Source organism: Stegostoma tigrinum, chromosome 31 (genome assembly GCF_030684315.1).
Source record: "Stegostoma tigrinum isolate sSteTig4 chromosome 31, sSteTig4.hap1, whole genome shotgun sequence".
NCBI classification, from domain to species: domain Eukaryota; kingdom Metazoa; phylum Chordata; class Chondrichthyes; order Orectolobiformes; family Stegostomatidae; genus Stegostoma; species Stegostoma tigrinum.
Genome location: NC_081384.1, coordinates 3,669,413 through 3,683,112, shown reverse-complemented (window position 1 = coordinate 3,683,112; position 13,700 = coordinate 3,669,413). Strand labels below are relative to the sequence as shown.

Genomic DNA, 13,700 nt, shown 5'->3' with positions numbered 1-13,700 from the left:
AAGACTGGTGAAATGCCGTGAACTGCTCCAATCTGATAAAAGATTCCTTCTGTTTCCAGTTTGCTGCATCAAGCCATCGTGAGGCCAAGGAGTGGGTGGATCACATCTCCTTTGTGCTGAAAGGTAACTATGTGTTTATCGGTGTGGAATTCTGTAGGCAGGCACCAGCTGTCAGCTTCATACTGACTTCCCCCTGGGCAAATGGAGAGTGAGGACTCATCTATCCTGCTGCGGGGTCCTTCCATGCCAACTCAGGTACGCACCCATGTTTGTGGGAGCTCTGCATACTCAGTGTGGCAGACAAAGTTACACTTAACGGGATCAAGTAAGCAGCTACGTGATGAGGAAAGGTATGGCATTTATTGAGCACCTAAAATGAAGGTAGCTCTAATGACAAGTCTCCTCCATCATGTTACAATGAAGTGCATCCAGCCTTTAGCAAATCGGAAACCTGCACATCTCTTGAGTAATCAGGTCTTTCATAGCAAGGGAATCAGTCCATCTGCTGCTGGAACCATCATCTGTGGCTTTGTTACCTCTGGGTGCAGTGCTGCAGTGCTCTACTGGCAGCGTTTCTTATTTGTTTGTGGGGCATAGAACATCACTGGCTCAGCCCAGCATTTATTACTGCTCTGCCCTTTAATGAGATAATGATTGATCTGATCATCCTCAGCTTCACCTTGCTGTCTTTTCCCCATAAGCCTTGATTCTCTAATTGGTTTCCAGAAGTTGACAAGGCCCTACATGTGAGGCATCTAAATAAGATGAGACCCTTTTGTGTTGGGGCAAGATACTGGCATGGATGGAGGATTGGCTGGCCGGCAGAAGTCAGAGTGGGGATAAAGGGGTCTTTTTCAGGATGGCAGCAGGTGACTAATGGAGTCCCACAGGGGTCAGTGTTGGGAGCACAGCGATTCATTGTCATACATTAGCGATGTGGATGAAGGAACTGAGGGCATTGATGCCAAGTTTGCAAGTGACACAAAGATTAGTGGGGGACAGCTAGTGGAGGAGACAGAGAGGCTGCGGAAGGGCATGGACAGGCTGGGAGAGTGGGCAAAGATATGGCAGGTGGAGTACATTGTGGGAAAATGTGAGGTTATGGACTCTTGTGGGGAAAAATTGAGGCATAGACTGTTTTCTAAGTGGAGAAAGGCTTTGCAAATCTAGGACTTAGGAATCCTAGTTCATGAATCTCCTTAAGGTTGACAGATAGGTTGATTTGGCCGTTAGGAAGCCATATGCAATGTTGGCATTCATTTTAAGAGGGCTAGAAGATAAGAGCAGGGATGTACTGCTGAGGCTGTATCAGGCTCTGGTCAGACCGCATTTGGAACCTAGTGAGTAGTTTTGGGCCTGTGATCTAAGGAAGGATGTGCTGGCGTTGGAGGGTGTCCGGAAGAGGTTCACAAGAATGACCCCAGGGATGAAGGGTTTGTCATATGAGGAGCAGTTGAGGACTCTGGGTCTGTACTTGATGGAGTTTAGAAGGATGAGGGGGAATCTCATCGAAACCTACAGAATACTGAGAGATCTGATTAGAGTGGACGTGGAGAAAATGTTTCTACTGGTAGGAGAGACTAGGTCCTGAGGGCACAGCTTCAGAGTGAAGGGACGACCCTTTCAAACTGACACGAAGAGGAATTCCTTCAGCCAGATGGTGGTGAATCACTGGAATTGATTGCCACAGAGGGCTGTGGAGCCAAGACATTGAGAGTTTTTTAAAAATAGTGATAGGTAATTCTTGACTAGTACTGGGATCAAAGGTTATGGAAAGAAGGCAGGAGAATGGGTTTGGGAAACATATCAGTCGTGATTAAATAGTGCAGCAGACTCAATGGGATGAATGGCGTAATTCTGCCCCAATATCTTATGGTGTTAAGAAATAGGAGCAGAAGTAACGAGCTCCATTCTAGAGAACTGAGCCAATAGAAAACCATGTGGATGAGCCCTCAGAGCCAATATTGAGGAAGTGCTATATGATTGGAGGGGCTGTCTTTCAGATGAGACATCATGCCAAGGCCCAGTGTATCCTTTAGAGGATATTGTCTATCCCAAAGTGATATCTCACAGAAGAGCAAGGGAGTTCTCCCAGCTCTCCTGAATAATATTCATCCGTCAATCACTAAAGGCCAGGTGATTTGATTATTTTCACATAGCAATTGGTGGGAACTTGGTTCATGCCAACTGGCATCATTTCTCCTTTATTACGACAGCATCTTTGTTAACTGTGAAGCATTTTATCACACCCTGAGGATGTGAAAGGCACTATTTTAGAAATCAAATCTTTGTTTATTATCTTTGGTGTACAGAGATGTGAAAATTAGCATTTATCTGCTGGATTGGGAAGGCCCCTTGAAATCTATGAATTCAACGCGCAATTTTCCCTCTGGCGATGTTCCTACCCAGCACTCAATGTCCAAAGAACAGGACAAGAGCCCCTTTGCTATGGGCTGCGGCTTCATTTCCCCAAACAGCAACAAATCAGAACCGAAATCATTTAGAAAACAAACTCAACTCTGCCACTTGGTGCCCAGCTCATGGGAAGTTTATGCCCAGGAAAGGATCAAGAGGTGCACCAAGATGGGAAAGAAATAGATTGGACTCAGCCGACAGAATTTTGTTGTTTTTTTTTAAAGTTATGTGTTAAAGCACAGAAATAGGAACTGGTCCATGCCAATGTTTATATGTCCCTTAAGCCTCCTTTTTGATCTCATTCTATCAACATATCCAACAATTCCCTTCTTCATGTACTTATCTCACTTCTCCTTAAATGCATCTATTTGATTAACTCGCTCCAAGTGGGAGCAAGTTTTCCCAATCTAACTAAAGCCTGATTTTTATATTAACATGTTTTTCGTTCTTAAATCTCCCGTTACCATCAACCATCAAAATGTTCTGTGTAAACCAGTCACGCTGTGACTTCACCCTCCAGCCAAGGGTGGTGCTACAGCATCTGTACTGTAACATAGTTACAGCATAACATGTTTACCCATGTCATCTCCATTATAATATGGAGAGATTAATTTGGAGTGGAAGACAGCTGAAATGAAGTATATCAAATATCAGCTCTCTCCCACTAGGTGGGAAGCCACACAGGTATCCATCCTAAAAACAAACATTGGAAAGCAACTGCTCACAGTCTGTGGACCTCAGGATGTGCCTATCTCGCTGACAAATATAAGAGGCTTCAGCCCCAGTGCAGTTCCATGGAGAACCAGCTTGTTGTTATAAACAGCATTACTTCCATCTGTCTACAGCACTTAAATATGTTTTAAATCACTTGTACCTGCATTCTCTGGTTCTTTAAAAAATTGTAATTTGACTTTTATTTTAAATCACATTTACTTTTCAATTAAATTTTAAATGAGCGCAGTTCATCTCTGCTTCAAAACCCCAGTGAGCTGAATATTAGTGAGAGCTGAAAAATTCACTTTCTAATTAAACATCTCGTTCCACTGATTAAAGTAATAAAAGTTTGAAGTTTGTCGCAAATTAAAAACAATTTCTAGTAGAAGTATCTCGCCCCATCACGCCTGTAGTTCATTTTCTTTTCCCAGTGTTTTCCTTTGAAGCCATTTAATCTTGGCAATGATCATTCGGCCCCATCCTGTAAAGTGTACAGGAAGCTTGGCATTATAAATACAGGCATACATTATAAAAGTAGGACTTTATAGCAGATGAGACAACAAGATGTAGAGCTGGATGAATGCAGCAGGTCAAGCAGCACCAGAGGAGCGGGAAAGCTGATGTTTCAGGCCTGGACGCTTTTTCTGTTTGGGTCCCAGCTGGAGTATTGTGGTGAAGATGTGAGGATACGGTACAGAGTTGGGGGAGGCAGTAGCCTGGTGGTATTATCACATGACTATTAATCCAGAGACCCCATTAATGTTCTGGGGACCTGGGATCAAATCCCACCATGGCAGATGGTGGAATTCAATAAACATCTGGAAAGTCTGGAATTTTATTCCGTAGAAATCTGGAATTAAGAGTCCAATGACCATAAATCCATTGTCAATTGTTGGAAAAACTCATCTGGTTCACAAACGTTCTTTAGGGAAGGAAACTGCCATTCTTACCTGGTCTGGCCTACGTGTGACTCCAAACTCATGGCAATGTGGTTGACTCGTAACTGCCCTCTGGGCAATTAGGGATGGGCAATAAATAGCCAGTGCTACCCCCATGAATGAATATTAAAGAAAACTTGACAGAATGGTGCCAGGATTGAGAAAGTTTAATCATCAGGAGTGTTTCACAAGTCTGCCATTGGGGAGGTGAAAGTGATGTGTGAAAGCATTATTCAAAATTGTGATTGGTTTTCATTGAGTGAAAAAGAGGGGAACTATTTCCACTGGTACACGGCTTAGTAAGTAGAGGATACAAGTTTGAGATAGTTACCAAAACACCAGGGGAGAGACAAAGAGAATTTCTTTCACATAGTGAGTTACTAAGATCTGGGATGTACTGGTGGAAGCATCCCAATTGTTAACTTCCAAAAGAGAATTGAATAAATATTTGAGGTGAAAAGTTTAGTCAGTGGACAGGAAATGGGCTTAATTGGAAAACTCTTCCAAAGAGATGGCCCAGGTGGGCCAAATGGTCTCCTTCTGTGCTGAAAAGTTCAAAGTCAGTGGGATTGTTGCTCCAGTAGGTTCTGTAGAAGACAGTAGGGCAATGTTTGCTGTGATTGAAGCTGCGGTTCAGGATCTGCTTATTCAGTGAAATGTCTTCCTCTTGTTTTTATTTAAATAATCTGCAAAATACGTCAACCACAATTTGCATTAATGTAGCATTTTTAACCTCATCCCAAAGTGCTTCACTGGAGCACTATCAGGGAGAGCTCGACACAGTCAAGCCACGTGAGTAGACAAGGGACAGGAGCCTAGAAGCTTGAATGGAGAGATAGCTTTGAGGAAGTGGTTCTTGAGGAAAGGGAGACACAGCAGTTTAGGGAATAAATTCCAGGGCTTCAAAGCCAGGCAGCCTTGGGCTGGTCACCAAACGTTAAGCAGTAAAATCAGGGATGTGCTAGAGGCCAGAGTTGGAGGCATACAGAGTTCTCAGAGGATCACAGAGTTTGAAGTCAGTAATGCACACGGTAATATCAATCACACTCAGCAGCAGTGGATCAGGAACTAAACTCAGGCTTTCATTAAAATGGTTCCAGCCTCGAATCATTCCTTACTCCCAGTCCATCCATGTCCACGTGTGCCTTGGGAAACAGCGTTGAACTTGTTTCTTTAATCTGATCAGTTAGTTGCTGACGTCTGCAGTTTAATGAGAGTGTGATTCTCATTGCCATGATAAAACAACGCTTGGCCATTAAGTTTGCCTTTGTAATGATTACCAGGTGTAATAACTACCTGAGAGAGAACAAACAGGAGCACTGCAAATGCTCACTCCCTTTGTCCATAAATACTTTGATCAGACAGCATATTCTGATATCGATTTGCCAAATTAAATAAAACGGAATCCATGTAAAGTCAAGGAAATAAACCCAGAGTTGACTCCATAGTAGTCAGCTCAGGTTGATACAAATTAAATTTATGGAGTGTTTCGTGTCAATGTTGTTGAGAAACATATTGATTTTTTGCTTGTGTTTTATTGCTGTAAAATCATTTGGAGTGTTATTAACCTGAGCTTGACTGTAAATATTTTTCAGATTTACCACAGGCACCACTCATTGCTCCTTTTAGATACAAATTGGAAAGTGTGACTGAGCAAAGAGCCAATCTATAAGCTCACGACAAGCTGCTCAGGGAATGTTTCTGTCCAGACAGCAAGAGAACACATAAAACAGATGCTGTGCTTCTACAGTTTCCTTAATTATCGGGAACATCCTGCCATATCCCTGACAGAGAGGTTTTGTTACATCTAGGCTTGACTATTCTAATGCACTTCTGGCTACCTCCCACCCTCTGTAAATAAGTGTTCATCTAAAACTCTGCTGCCTGTATCCTAACTCACCCTAAGTCCCACTTTGCCCCCCCTGCTCACATAGTGACACAACAGCACCCAGTCCAGCACCATCTTAGTTTTAAATCTGTTGTGCTTGTTTTCAAATTCCTCCATTACTTACCCCTCCCAATCTCTCTAACTTACACCAGCCAATAACTCTCCCAGATTTCTTTATTGCTCCAGTTTAAGCACTCTGATTTAAATTGCTGTATCACTGCTGACCATACTATGTGGTCCTAACTCTGGAATTTGCTCCTTAATCCAAACTCCCTCTCTATTGTCTCTCTCTCCCTCTGTCTTCTTTTAAGATGCTCCTTACATTTGGAGAAAATTCCGAATCTATGTTAGCATTTGTGTAGCAAAGAGCTTTACTTCTGATTTTGCTCAAGTGTAGCTCATGAACTCGCATTTTAAGATTGTGTTTCCTTCATTCTCAGTTTCTCTGTTCATGCTTTGTAAAATCTCTGTGTTTTGAAGAACTATGCAATATAAGGATTTACATGTTTTGCTTAATTTGTGAGATGAAGGTTTCTGTTTGTAGACATGAATTCCAACTTTATACCAGTGGAGGAAGAGGAAGATGAGGAGGAGGACGAGAGGAACAGAGTGCGAGTGATGCAGGAAGAGACATACGATGATGTGGACTCAGGACCTGTCGATTTAGGAGCTCCTCGAGGTCCATCAACTAACATTGGCCAAGATCCGGATGATGAGATTTACGAAGAGCTCCCAGGTATGTTGTGGCTGAGTCTATCGTCAAAGGCAACCTTTCAAATCCCCAGAGATTCAAGTATCAAATCAGAAGCTGCTGTATCTAATTGGAACTGGATTAATTTATTGATTTCATTTGTTGTTGTCACAAGTACAGTGAATAGTTTTGTTCTGCGCGCAGTACAGGCAGATCATAGCAAACAAGGACATGCAGATCAAAGGGTGCTTAGACAGAGTGAGGCTTTATAGGGTTACAGTTGCACAGGAGGTGCAGTAAAGCAAGATCAACATTAGGTTTGAAATTAGAGAGGTCGCTTCAGCAGTCTAATAACATTGGGGTAGAAGCTGTTCTTGAACCTGTTGATACGGGAGTTCAAAGTGAGAGGAGGAAAGTTTATGGAAGATATGCGTGCAAAGTTCTTTACACAGAGGGTGGTGGGTGCCTGAAACGTGTTGCCAGCGGAGGTGATAGACACAGACACGATAGTGTCTTTTAAGGCAAAGGGATACAGACCCTGGGAAAACAGATGACAGGCTTAGACAGAGGATCTTGATCGGCACAGGCATGGAGGGCCGAAGGGCCTGTTCTTGTGCTATAATTTTCTTTTGTTCTTTGTGTGTTTAAACGTCTGTATCTTCCAGATGAAAGAGATTGGAAGAGAGTATAACCCAGGTTGGGTGGGGTCTTTGATGATGTTGCCTGCCTTCCACGGCAACAAGAAGTGCAGGTGGAGTCCATGAATGGGATGGGAGATTGGCTCCCATGATGGTCTGGACTGTCGACACAACATGCTGTTGACCGAAAACAGAAGATGCTGGATGTTCGGCAGGTCCAGCAGCATCTGTGAAGGAAAATATCAGCGTTAACCCAGTTCTGAGGAAAGGTCATTGGACCTGAGACATTAACTCTAATATTTTTCTTCACAGATGCTGCCAGAGCTGCTGAGTTCGTCCAGCATTCTCTGTGTTTGCTTCAGATTTCCAACAGCTGTGTGATTTATTTAAGTAGGTTCATGCCTGCCTTAAGAGAGAGGCTGGCAGTAATTTGGTGTGAACATGTTCAATAGATACCAGACGGAAATTAAAATACAAATTGCTGTTGTACTTAAATCAGGCATTGTTTGTGAAGTGGATTGTATGGACGCCCCTCTGACTAATATGCCCCACAAATCCATTACGATGTTTCAGGCCAATGATCTTTTCTCAGAGCTTCCTGGAAAATCAAGCCCCATTCTCTGTCTCCTTTCATTTTGGCATGAGATTAGACTTACATGATAAACATAGAGCCCTGGTATGAGAGATAATGGGAACTGCAGATGCTGGAGAATCCAAGATAACAAAGTGTGGAGCTGGATGAACACAGCAGGCCAAGCAGCATCTCAGGAGCACAAAAGCTGACGTTTCGGGCCTAGACCCTTCTTTAGAGAGGGGGATGGGGAGAGGGTTCTGGAATAAATAGGGAGAGAGGGGGAGGCAGACCGAAGATGGAGAGAAAAGAGGATAAGTTGAGAGGAGAGTATAGGTGGGGAGGTAGGGAGGGGATAGGTCAGTCCAGGGAAGACGGACAGGGCAAGGATGTGGGATGAGGTTAGTAGGTAGCTGGGGGTGCGGCTTGGGGTAGGAGGAAGGGATGGGTGAGAGGAAGAACCGGTTAGGGAGGCAGAGACAGGTTGGACTGGTTTTGGGATGCAGTGGGGGGAGGGGAAGAGCTGGGCTGGTTGTGTGATGCAGTGGGGGGAGGGGACGAACTGGGCTGGTTTTGGGATGCGGTGGGGGAAGGGGAGATTTTGAAGCTGGTGAAGTCCACATTGATACCATTGGGCTGCAGGGTTCCCAAGTGGAATATGAGTTGCTGTTCCTGCAACCTTCGGGTGGCATCCTTGTGGCACTGCAGGAGGCCCATGATGGACATGTCATCTGAAGAATGGGAGGGGGAGTTAAAATGGTTTGCGACTGGGAGGTGTAGTTGTTTATTGCGAACCGAGCGGAGGTGTTCTGCAAAGCAGTCCCCAAGCCTCCGCTTGGTTTCCCCAATGTGGAGGAAGCCACATCGGGTACAATGGATACAGTATACCACATTGGCGGATGTGCAGGTGAACCTCTGCTTAATAAGGAAATTCATCTTGGGGCCTGGGATGGGGGTGAGCGAGGAGGTGTGGGGGCAAGTGTAGAACTTCCTGTGGTTGCAGGGGAAGGTGCCTGGTGTGGTGGGGTTGGAGGGCAGAGTGGAGCGAACAAGGGAGTCACGGAGAGAGTGGTCTCTCCGGAAGGCAGACAAGGGTGGGGATGGAAAAACGTCTTGGGTGGTGGGGTTGGATTGTAGATGGCGGAAGTGTCGGAGGATGATGTGTTGTATCCGGAGGTTGGTGGGTGGTGTGTGAGAACGAGGGGGATCCTCTTTGGGCGGTTGTGGCGGGGGCGGGGTGTGAGGGATGTGTTGCGGGAAATGCGGGAGACACGGTCAAGGGCGTTCTCGACTACTGTGGGGGGAACGTTGCGGTCCTTGAAGAACGTGGACATCTGGGATGTGCGGGAGAGGAATGCCTTATCGTGGGGGCGGAGGCGGAGGAATTGGGAATAGGGGATGGAATTTTTGCAGGAGAGTGGGTGGGAGGAGGTGTATTCTAGGTAGCTGTGGGAGTCAGTGGGCTTGAAATGGACATCAGTTACAAGCTGGTTGCCTGAGATGGAGACTGAGAGGTCCAGGAAGGTGACACTTCTGCCATCTACAATCCGACCCCACCACCCAAGACATTTTTCCATCCCCACCCTTGTCTGCCTTCCGGAGAGACCACTCTCTCCGTGACTCCCTTGTTCGCTCCACACTGCCCTCCAACCCCACCACACCCGGCACCTTCCCCTGCAACCGCAGGAAGTGCTACACTTGCCCCCACACCTCCTCCCTCATCCCCATCCCAGGCCCCAAGATGACTTTGCATATTAAGCAGAGGTTCACCTGCACATCCGCCAATGTATACTGTATCCATTGTACCTGGTGTGGCTTCCTCTACATTGGGGAAACCAAGCGGAAGCTTGGGAACCACTTTGCAGAACACTTGCGCTCGGTTCGCAATAAACAACTGCACCTCCCAGTCGCAAACCATTTTAACTCCCCCTCCCATTCTTCAGATGACATGTCCATCATGGGCCTCCTGCAGTGCCACAATGATGCCACCCGAAGGTTGCAGGAACAGCAACTCATTTTCCACTTGGGAAACCTGCAGCCCAATGGTATCAATGTGGACTTCACCAGCTTCAAAATCTCCCCTTCCCCCACTGCATCCCAAAACCAGCCCAGCTCGTCCCCTCCCGCCACTGCACCACACAACCAGCCCAGCTCTTCCCCTCCACCCGCTGCATCCCCAAACCAGTCCAACCTGTCTCTGCCTCCCTAACCTGTTCTTCCTCTCACCCATCCCTTCCTCCCATCTCAAGCCGCACCTCCATTCCCTACCTACTAACCTCATCCCACCTCCTTGACCTGTCCGTCTTCCCTGGACTGACCTATCCCCTCCCTACCTCCCCACCTATACTCTCTCCACCTATCTTCCTTTCTCTCCATCTTCAGTCCGCCTCCCCCTCTCTCCCTATTTATTCCAGTTCCCTCCCCCCATCCCCCTCTCTGATGAAGGGTCTCGGCCCGAAACGTCAGCTTTTGTGCTCCTGAGATGCTGCTGGGCCTGCTGTGTTCATCCAGCCTCACACTTTGTTATCTCAGAGCCCTGGTATGCCTTTTTCAATAAGTCATCTTTGTACCTTGCAGTTGTGCAGTGTTGATGATGAGATATTGGAGTGATTTCAAGAGGAAAATCTGCCGCACTGGCTGCCTACTTTAAAGTAATACTTGGCAGGGAACAACTATTTTCCTTTCAGAATCACCCCACCACAGCCCCTTCCTCTACAAAATATCTGCTGTGAAATGGGACAGACTTGATTTTCAATTCCATTTCTTTCTTTTAATGAAAGTAAGATGGTGTGAAACTGGTGTTTTGCAAACACAAAATTGTGTGTAGTAAACTGTTGGCCCTGAATTCACTCCTCCCCTGATTGTGCTCCCTCTCTGGTTTCCAGCTCCTAACCCTGATTCCTCACAATAACCCTGACTTCCCCCTCAAACTGATCTTCCTCCTACCATCCCCCCCAGCTCGGATTTTTGTTTTGTCTGACTTACTGGCTTTTTGAAGTGATACAGAATTATGCCATTCATCCCTTCATAGCTGTACTGGCCCTTTAAAAATGCTCTCGGATTAGTCCCACTTCCCTTCTCCCTTCCCTACTGCTTTGCTAATGTTTTCATTTTCAGATATTTTTCCAGTTCTATATTGGATTATTGTTGAATCTTCTAGGCCACACCTGCCAGCTCACTACGTATAATATTGTGTCCTCCTGTCACCCTGGGTTCTTACCCCAAGAATCTTCAATCTGTATCCCTCTGGTCACTGACCCCTTCAGGCAGTGGGAACATCTTCTCATCACTCACTCTTTTAAAACCCTTCATGATTTGGAAAACCTCCATCAAATTTTCACACCAACCCCCTGCCCGAAATAAAACGCTTACTTTCAAACTCAGCAATTCACTCCTCCCTGTCTTCACAGTCAGCACAGTGTTTTAATGCAGACAGCCTGTGATAACATCTTCCTTCAATTGGCAAAGTGAGCTATTGGAATTCAAGCACCAAGTCTATTCGTGACCAGAAACTGTTTCTGGTTTTAATCAACACTGAAGAACAAACTGACGGTGAGGAGCCAACACCAGGCAGCCAAGCTGGCAAACTGTACCGAATCCCAAACTGAGACCTGAATTCTACTGTCTTGACACTTTGCAGACAGAGGGAATGGACTTCATTTGTCTCAGTGCCAGACCAAGCTGTTTAAAAGAGGTCAGGCAGAGATTTTCAGCAATAACTTAAGTGTATAGAGTGCCTTTCACGCAGCACGCTGTCTCCCCAAGATGGACCACAAGGTGTTCTTGACAGTAAGGTACAAGGAGACATTAAGACAGGTGACCAAAGTCCTGGTCAATAAGCCAAATTATTGAGAAGTATCTTAAAGGAAAAGCGAGAGATCAAGTGGATGTAGAAAGTAATAGATTTGAGTGGAAAATTGACCAGTGGAGGAAGAGGTGTGTTTAGAACATAAGGCCATAAGACATAGGAGTGGACGTAAGGCCATTCGGCCCATCGAGCCCAGTCCGCCATTTAATCATGGCTGATGGGCATTTCAACTCCACTTACCCGCACTCTCCCCATAGCCCTTAATTACAGCGCAGTACAGGCCCTTCGGCCCTCGATATTGCGTCAACCTGTGAATCCAATCTGAAGCCCATCTAATCTACATTATTCCATTATCTCCCATATGCTTATCCAATGACAATTTAAATGCCCTCAAAGTTGGCCAGTCTACTACTGTTGCAGGCAGGGCATTCCATGCCCTTCCTACTCTCTGAGTAATCAGTTTGTCCTTGACTGTTGGTGATTAAGCAGCAATCTGATTGAAGTGTGTAAGATGGACAGATGGAGAGAAACTATTCCCTAGGATTGGTGTGTGCAGATAACATGTACAACACATTAGACACAAGCTAGCTGACTGAGGAGAGGACGGTTCAAGTCTTGGGTGATACTGAAATAGTTTCTATCCCGTACAGTGCAGTTCCTCAAACTTCTGCTAGCGAAAGAGTTAAGGGATTGAAGAAGATTCTGTTATTCATTTTGTCAAGACTATTACTGGGCATTTTAAGGGACATTTTGCGTTCCAAATGAAGTCAATTAGCATGGATTTGCGTATGCAGATGAGCATCAGTTTTGTACTTAAGTTGTGCGTCACTTGTGTTTTATGGGCTCCCGCTTTGATCGTTTTAGATTTATCTAATTTTTGGGTTATGTTTGTTATGATTAATATTTTATAGAGTTCTCTGCTTTATTACAACATCCCAGCAGTGTAATAATGGCAGAACAGCTTTGTTGCAGAGAACATATATTGGGGAAATGCACTCAACAGGGACAAGGCTCCACAACATTTTAATGCAGTAGCTACTGCTCCAGTCTTCCCCAAAGTTTCATAAGGAAGGTTTGATTACAAATGTATTTGGACTGGAGTTTGCAATACTCTACTTGTACACAGTAATGTTTGTTTCGATCCAGCTGGGATGCCTTTTCTTATCCCACTCCTCCATCAGTCACAACAAGGTTTAAATTTTAAAATGGAGGTATCAGTTGTATATCAGGCTCAGCGACAGAAATAAGCGAGCCAAGCTCCCTAAGTAACAAATAAATATCTAAATGTTTTTTGCAAATAGAATTACAGCGAGCAAACGAGTGAGGATTATTACCAAAAAGGTTTAAACTGTGCAAATGGAAGCAACAACCTGACATGAAATCTTAACTCATACATAGTCACCCAGACACACCTAACTGGAAAAAAAAATAGAACTTGGCAAAATAATACATTAAAAGTACTTTGGCAAGTAACAGTGAAATTCAAGGAAAAGAATTATTCACTGTCTGCAGTCAAGGACCATTTCCCCAAAAACTGTTTGTATTGGGATTTCTTCCAGGATATTTCTTGGTTGGCTGAATCTAGTTCCCTAGAGATACTGGCAGCTCCCAAATTCTCCTTTTGGGAGCTCTCCACTTGTAGTGATGAGGTCTTCCGGTGGGTTTTCTGCTCACGCACTTTGATAAGAAGCAGTTCAGAAAAAAAAGTGGGGTAAATGCTACTGATGCAGGCAAGTTAACTATGACACTCTGTGCTCAAGCTTGTAACTTTACTTCACCCACAGACTGAGTCATGTGGCTTTGACCTCTTTCAGAAAGTATCGTGGACTCTGTGCCTCTAGTCGAGCAGCTCATGTTCTTTGCAAATGCAACATTTTTTTAGTGGCATCACATCTCCTTGGTTTTGGAAAATATCTTTCCACAAGCTCCAAGATTTGCTATGTGTCCAGGCCTGATATTCAAAATTAGTATTTCAGAGAACACATCAACTCAGAATATTATAAGTAAACATTTGCTCACTATGTTCTGTTCATCGAC

The 13,700-nt window shown here is 44.9% G+C and overlaps 1 protein-coding gene across 2 annotated transcripts in view; it reads left to right on the top strand.

The window, feature by feature from the left end:
• skap1 (src kinase associated phosphoprotein 1) overlaps window positions 1-13,700 on the top strand; it is a 389,377-nt gene that overhangs the window by 260,313 nt on the left and 115,364 nt on the right. For both annotated transcript variants that reach the window (XM_048560760.2, XM_059638690.1), the window contains exons 8-9: window positions 60-123; window positions 6,500-6,691. In XM_048560760.2, coding sequence (XP_048416717.2) covers window positions 60-123; window positions 6,500-6,691 — 256 coding nt within the window. The remainder of the gene's footprint in view (window positions 1-59; window positions 124-6,499; window positions 6,692-13,700) is intronic.